The sequence below is a fragment of the Onychostoma macrolepis genome, chromosome 17 (genome assembly GCF_012432095.1).
Source record: "Onychostoma macrolepis isolate SWU-2019 chromosome 17, ASM1243209v1, whole genome shotgun sequence".
NCBI lineage: Eukaryota > Metazoa > Chordata > Actinopteri > Cypriniformes > Cyprinidae > Onychostoma > Onychostoma macrolepis.
In genome coordinates, this window is record NC_081171.1 from 3,501,651 (window position 1) to 3,509,481 (window position 7,831).

The following is a 7,831-nucleotide window of genomic DNA, read 5'->3' on the forward strand; positions in this document are numbered from 1 at the left end:
GATCCTCACAGATCCGCGGCAGGCGCAGTCCTCTCCGCCCTGGTCCTACGAGCAGCCCTACACTCCTTACCTGAGCCAAATGACGTCTCCCTCCATCCACTCCACCACCCCGCTGTCCTCCACCCGCGCCACGGGCCTGCCCACCATCAGCGACGTGCCAAGACGCCTCTCAGGTAAACTAATACCTTACAGAAAGACAAATCACAGACAGGTCAGTTTGTGTCAAACTGTGCTCAGATTTGCCTCAGTATAAACAAAAATTCTCCCAAGATCAAATCCACTTTCATTTTATGCACTATTGGCCAAAAGTTTGGAATATATATATATATATTTTTTTAATTTATTTATTTATTTTTTTAATGTTTTTAAAAGAGGGTTCTTCTTACCGAGGCTGCATTTATTTAAGTAAAATTACAATAAATACAGTAAAATTGTGAAATATTATTAGAATTTAAAATAACCGTTTTCTACTTAAAAAATTAAAAATGTAATTTATTCTTGTGCCACATGATCCTTCAGAAATCATTCTAATATGCTGATTTGCTGCTCACGTAACTCAGTTATTAAAAATGGTTCTTATTGCCAATGCTGAAAACAGCTTATTATATTTTGTTCACGATTATTTGATCAATAACAGCATTTATTTGAAAGACAAACCTTTTGTAACATTATAAATATATTTTTTTTAAATCTTACCCCAGACTTATTACTGTTTTTACTGTATTCTTGATCAAATAAATGCAGTCTTGGTGAGCATAAGAGACCTCTTTCAAAAACATGTTGTCTGTTTCTATTTTTCCAAGTATTTTATTTTTAATTTTCCTATAATTACTAAAGTAAAAAAAAAAAAAAAAAAAAAAAAAGCATTTCATGAATTTTTGAGTCAAAATTGATATCTGAAATCAAGTTGAAATCAACATTTTACAGGCTGTTCAGCAACCATCTATAGAGACTAATTTTTATTACCCAATCAATTACAGATGAACAAAATCAAGCCCCGCCCTACTTTTTATGCATTGAACATCCTGTTTCACTCAGACAGATGTGGGATCACTGAAATAAAGTGAGTTTTTCACTTGTTGACTCCATATGAATCACAACTGAGCTATAAAAGAGCAACCTCTGAGCAATAAAATTCTCTTCTGGCCCATATCGCTTTCTCCGCCAACCACTCATTTCAGAAATGTGGGAAATGGAGTGTCTCAACGTGCCTGTATTTACTTTCTTAGCTGATCGGGTTAGCCGTGAACATTTGTCCAAACACTCATTCGCTTCTTTCCCCACTGAAGTTGAATCAAAGCATTTTTCCAGCGTTAACTTTCTGCTTTGTAAGCGTTTGTTACATCGCCCGTGGGCAAATGTCTTCCAAGCAATAGCACCTTTAAAAATAGAGAGCATTTGAAAGAATATCTCCCCTAACCCCCGTCCTCCCCGATGGAGTCTTTGAACTCAACTCTTTTGAAATGCCTTGAAAAGGAACAATAAAACAGACTAGAGTTTCTGACTCATGGACCTCAAAAGGTAATCGGGTAGTTGGTACATAACAATGTCAATTGGATTTTATAATAGAATTTATTTGAATGCAGGGATAGTGTATGTCATAATTTCTGTAACTGATTACTATTTCTTTATCTCTTTTATGTTATTTTATTTATACAACTGTATTTTCATTTTTATTTTAAATGATCATGCAGTTTAACAAATACATTTCTAAAATATTGCAAATAGCATTTCACTTCATATGAGCTCTCTCTCTCTCTCTATAGAGATAGAGAGAGAGAGAGCGCATTTATATTAAATAATATATATCATAAAAATATATTTTAAATATTTATATAATTTTATTTATACTACTTTTTTTATTTTTGTCCTAAAAGTTATATTAAATATATATATATATATATATATATATATATATACACACACATATACACATACACACATACACCCACCCACACACATATATATATCATATATAACATGCAAATATATAACACTATACTGCATTTAAAATTGAGCAAAACAAATGAAAAAGTAGTATAATTTTTTTTTATATTAAAGAGAAAGAAATAGTGATCAGATTTCACCTATTCAAATAAATAACAGATGCATGCACAATTATAATATATATATATATATACACACACATACACATATATACATACATACACACACACACACACACATATTATGCATGCACAATAGTTTATTATATATTTCATGCATAATTTAATTACAAAAATTTTCATTCATTCTAGATCATTTTAAATGACCTGTAGTGTGACAAATTCCACATAGCATTTAAATTCACATGAGTTCATAACGGTTGCATGAACAATAATTACAAAAGAATGTTGTTTAAATAGTTTTAGATGGGCCTTCCAAAAGCGATTCTCGTCAACTACCAAAAAGCTCTCGAGTCCAAACCCTTGGAAGAGCTTGCTGTGACCGTGCCTTTATTAATGAAATAGGCACCAGATTGCGGTCCACCCACCCTTTGGGCTTCGTTCTGAAATAAACACACAGCGTGGACGTTTTCTTTAATACACCTGTTTGACTCTCCGCCAGGTTGGTTTTTGAACTTTTTTTTTTTCTTTCTCTTGGCTCCCCACCCTAACTGTTTTCTTTGAGCCTGGAGCGAATGTGAAAGTTTAAATGACTTCTTGGTGTGGCTGCTTTTTGAACCCCGGCCAGCTGCCTCGTTGGGTTTGATTAGTTTAGATTTCACCCGGCTTTCATCTTGGAGATGTCAGCCTTTGTTCTTTCCTCAAAGAGACACACGCACCTCTTGGTCCTAACGCCCCCTATTCTTCCTCGGAGCGCCGCTGAATGGCTCGGCCTCGAGAAGACACATCCCGAACGCATCGCACCCTCTGCAGCTGCTTGCATGGCTATTCTTCTCAAGCGTGGGCTCGTGTTACACCTTTCAGCCAGAGACCTGGTGACTGATAACGAGGCAGATGAAGGCATGCATAATATTACACAGAGAGCGATGAATTATCAGAGCGGGATCACAGGACACTGGAGGACCGTAAAGAACTTTGATTTTCTTGTTTAAGGAGGCTGGTTTAAAAGCATGTTTGGTGGACTCAGTGATGGTATCAAGTCTGAATATCTCAGGAATCTGGTATTTGCAATAACACAGATTGCATATACATATCAAATGTATACCCTGATAAAAAAGTGGTTTTGGATAAAGACATCTGCCGAATGAGTAAATGTAAATCTTCAGAGAATATCATGGTACATATCCACAAAACATGGCACTTTTGATATATTCCGTAATGTGGTATGGTATTTAAAGAAATACCATGTTGTATGTCCATAAAACCATGACATTTTGAAATATATAATGGTACGGAACGATTACCCTTACAAAAACGTACTTTAGCAGTACCATGATTTTGAATGATGTCTCTTCTGCTCATCAAGGCTTTGTTTATTTGATCAAAAACACAGTAAAAAACAGTAACATTGTGAAATGTTATTAAAATTTAAAATAACTTTTCTATTTGATGCGATGCTGAATTTTCAGCATCATTACTCCAGTCTTCAGCGTCATGTGATCCTTCATAAATCAATTTAATATGCTGATTTGCTGCTCAAGAAACATTTCTGATTATCATCAATGTTGAAAACAGTTGTGCTGCTTAATATTTGTGTTGATGAACAAAGTTAAAAAGAACCAGAATAGAAATCTTTTGTAACACTATAAATGTCTTTAATGTTACTGTTTTGATCAATTTAATGCATCCTTGGTGAATAGTATTCATTTCTTGAAAAAAAAAAAAAAAAAAAAACCTTTTTACAGACCCCAAAACATCATGATACTGTACATCTTTGTTAGTGGTTTCCGTACCTCTTATTGTGCTCTTAAAGTAAGCAGGCAACCCTGAAGCAACCTGAGGTCAAAGGTCGCAAGATCACACTGATGATAGGTCACAGCTTGAGCCATCATGCTCCTCTTGGTTTCAAGCCTTGAGCTTCAGCTACTAGACCACACCATCCCTGTAATACAAAGTGATTGATGTTGTATTAAGTTTAGCCAAAAAGGGTCTGGCAAGAGCCGATAGCATAATGGGTTCATTCTCGTGAATGTCTGCAGCGAGGAGCGATGTTTAATGGTGATTGAAGTTTGTATATGTGAATTTCTCTCATTGTTTTGGAAATGTGACTTGGGTCTCCTCTCTTCAGCACTGTCTCCCTGAAGTGTCTTTTTTGTTTGGTTTGAAATGTCAAGAGTTGATAATGTGGAGAGACAATCTGCTCATAATTGGCCACACATGTTCTGTAAAGTTTGCCGAACTGTCACTCATAAAGCGGCGCACATGGACGACACGCGACCGCTCCTCAACCAGCAGACAAGCTGACGGGAAAGACACCGCTGGGTTTAACGGCATAAAAGTAGTACTTCACCTCAGCAACAGGGTGAGAGGAAGGATGAGATGTGATTAGATCAGAGACCGTTTGAAGTGAAGGAAAGAAAAGGAAAATGGGAAACAGAAAAGAAAAAAGGAAGATTGGAAAAGGGAAAGGAATGGAAAAACAGACAGAAAAAGATTTAAGTTTGAAAGAAAAAGGAAATGGAAAGGAAAGTTTGTTTGAAGTAAAAGAAAAGGGGGAAATAGAAATTGGAAAGGAAAGAGGAAATACACAGGAAAATATTCTGGTTTGCTTTTGAAAAGTCAAATGAGAAGGAAAAGACTTCAGTTTGTCTGAAGTAAAGGAAAGAAAAAGGGAAATGATCAGGAAAGGAAAAAGAGATTTAGTCAAAAGGAAAATGGAAAGACAAGGAGAATCATTTTGGTTTGTTTGAAGAAAATGAAAAGGGAAAATGGAAATTTTTCTGGAAAACGGTTTCATTGAAGTAATGTAGTGGCAAAGGACAGAGGAAATAGTACGTTAAAATCAGAGAAATGAAAAGAAAAAGGTTTCAATTTGAAGCAAAGGAAAGAAAATGGGAAGAGAGTTTGGCTTTGTACAAAGTAAAGAAAAGTGGGAATGGGAAAAGAAAAGGAAGCAGAAAGGAAAGAAAAGGTCTTACTTTTTGTGAAGAAAAGGAAATAAAATATGTTACTGAAATGGGAAATAGAAAGGAAGAGAAAGGAGTTCGGGTTTGTTTGAAAGAAAGAAAGGGGAAATGGAATGGAAAGGAAAAGAGGAGAGGAGAGGAGTTTGGGATTGTTTGTTTATAGCCTTTAATTTAGCAGGCGGCTGCATTTGAAAAGCACATCGCAATGAATACAGTGCAAAAATAGACAGATGTGGAGATGATAAGACGTTCCTCTGGGATTCTCTCTCCTGGGGTTCTGGGAGTCACAGCCCATTAGCGGTTTATAATTTAAAAACATCTTGTGGTTCTAAGAGAGAAGATCGGCCCTTCTCTTTGGCTAATCGCAGACATGCCACCACATCTGAGACTGCTCATTATGCATCCTGTGGAAACTGTTTTTCCCTCTAAGCGTTTCCATGTGCGCTCCCAGTTTATTCCGACATTTCTCTTTGATATTCATATAAATGTGAGGATGCTGTGTTTGCGCATGCGAGCGCGAACGCACACGACGCGTTCGCATACAAACCCCCGGACAACCTGAAGAAACAAACAGCCAGAAGCGAAACTCGCAATCTTTCAGCAGCATGTCAGCGCCTTTTGACAGTTCGTTTGCATATTGATCTTTCATGGCCCGGTGACATTCTTGCAGCATTAGTCTTCATCTTGACCTTGAATCAACCCAAGTATTGTGTAATTCAGGTTGCAAATAAACATTTAATTCAAGTTTATGTTTTGCTAGAGTAATTAAACCGCTGACATGCGAGATGAGCCAGGTTCTCTTGTCGGTCGGTTAATATTTATTGCAGTTTCCTTGATTAAAATTCCTCAGACTGAGCTTGTAAAGAGAATCTGTTCATGCGGAGTCACAAACAGACGCTTCTGGATCAATGAGCAACAATACGAACTTTTTTCTTGCACTTTGAAGTGTCATTCTGACGCTTGCATGGCTTGGGATATTTCAAACACTGACTCGTGTATAATAACAAAGACAAAATTGTTTTCACTCTAATCAAATTGTTTGGGAGAGCCTCTTCATATTTACTTCGTTATTTGGAAGAGAAATGCAGATGAAGCTGCATGCACTTCATTCTTCACAAGCTTCTTTTCAGTTTATAAAGGGGAGTTTTGTGTTGACAGGCTAGTTAGTTTAAGCTGTATGCAAATTAATTTGACAGTGCCCTCTTCTGTCTGATTTAACAATGTCCCTTTATTCATTTCAGTTTTAATTGATGTGGATGAAGCTACTTTAAAACTCAAACTACTCATAATTGAAAGTAGTCACAGTCAAATTACAAATTCAGAGCACGCATCTAGTACAAAAACAATGTAGGGTGTCACAGGCGAGATAATGAGTAAATAAAACTAAGTTGAAAAGAGTTAAAGTGACCCAACAGCATTTAGCACAACTAAATATTTAACTACAAAAATATGATAGTATAAATGTCCCACGTAGACTGAAATAAACTAATGAATCAATTTTGAAACTGATCTGAATATTACATGCAGTGGGGCCCAAAAGTCTGACAATAAATGATGTAATATATTATGTAACTTTTTTTAGGATTAAAAAAAATAGATACAAAGAAACTGTAGAATGTAAAATGAAAATATGACTTTTTCAACACGATAGATAAGTAAAATAAAGTTAAAATGCACAATTGTTCATTAATACAATGAAAACTTAGTACAAATCTATAAATATCAGATTATATCATTGCTTTATATAATCAGAGCATTTATCTGATACAAAAACAATGAGTAAAATTAACATTATATTGCACTGTAATAATCATTATGTTGTACATTTTAACCTAATTCATACAATATATTCTACTGAAAAAATTGTAAAATTGTACTGAAAAGTATATAGCAATTTTAAAAAATGCACAAAAAAGGCATTTTCACTATAGTGCACACAAACTTTTGAATGCTCAAAAATGTTCTTGATTTAAATATCACTAAAAAAAAATGCTCTTTTCTCTCCACCAGGTACGTCGGATCTCAGTCCATTCTCGGCCGACCCACGGCAGTTTGAACGTCAATTTCCCGGTCTGTCCTCCCTCACAGATTCCCGTTTCCCCAGTCCCAGAATGCACTATCCGGCGACCTTCACGTACACCCCTACGCCGGTCACCTCGGGCATGTCTCTGGGCATGTCCACCACCACCCACTACCACACCTACCTGCCTCCGCCGTACCCCGGATCCACCCAGAACCAAAGCGGGCCCTTCCAGACCAGCAGCACGCCGTACCTTTACTACGGCGCCTCGTCCGGGTCATACCAGTTCTCAATGGTGCCGGGTGGAGATCGATCCCCCTCCAGGATGCTGCCGCCTTGCACTAGCGCGTCCACCGGCAGCACCCTCATCAACCCCAACCTGCCCAATCAGACGGACGGAGGCGAGGCAGACGGCAGCCACAGCAGCTCGCCAACCGTTCTCAACTCCAGCGGCAGGATGGACGAGTCGGTTTGGAGACCATATTGAGACGGTCTGGTCGAACGAGACCTCAACGCAGCACTGTTAGCCTTAAAGACAGAGAGCGAGAGATAATTGCATGAAAGAATCATCGGATTTGAAGCACAAACTCATTGGTACTCACTGGTACTCACTGGTACTCATTGGTACAATATTGAATGGTTGCAGTGTATTTTTATGACTACACTGATGTTTTTTTAATTCTGTAAAACAGATGACCCTTACAGGGAATGATCTATGGCATTAAGGTGCGATCATATTAGCAATATTTAAGAGAAATTTTGCAGAGCAATGGTAAATG

At 37.2% G+C, this 7,831-nt stretch overlaps 1 protein-coding gene across 2 annotated transcripts in view; it reads left to right on the forward strand.

Moving 5' to 3' along the window:
• The window catches only part of runx2a (RUNX family transcription factor 2a), a 33,911-nt gene extending 26,372 nt beyond the window's left edge, over positions 1-7,539 (forward strand). For both annotated transcript variants that reach the window (XM_058749081.1, XM_058749082.1), the window contains 2 exons: positions 12-173; positions 7,043-7,539. In XM_058749081.1, the coding sequence (XP_058605064.1) occupies positions 12-173; positions 7,043-7,539 (659 nt within the window). The remainder of the gene's footprint in view (positions 1-11; positions 174-7,042) is intronic.
• The last annotated feature ends 292 nt before the right edge of the window (positions 7,540-7,831 follow it).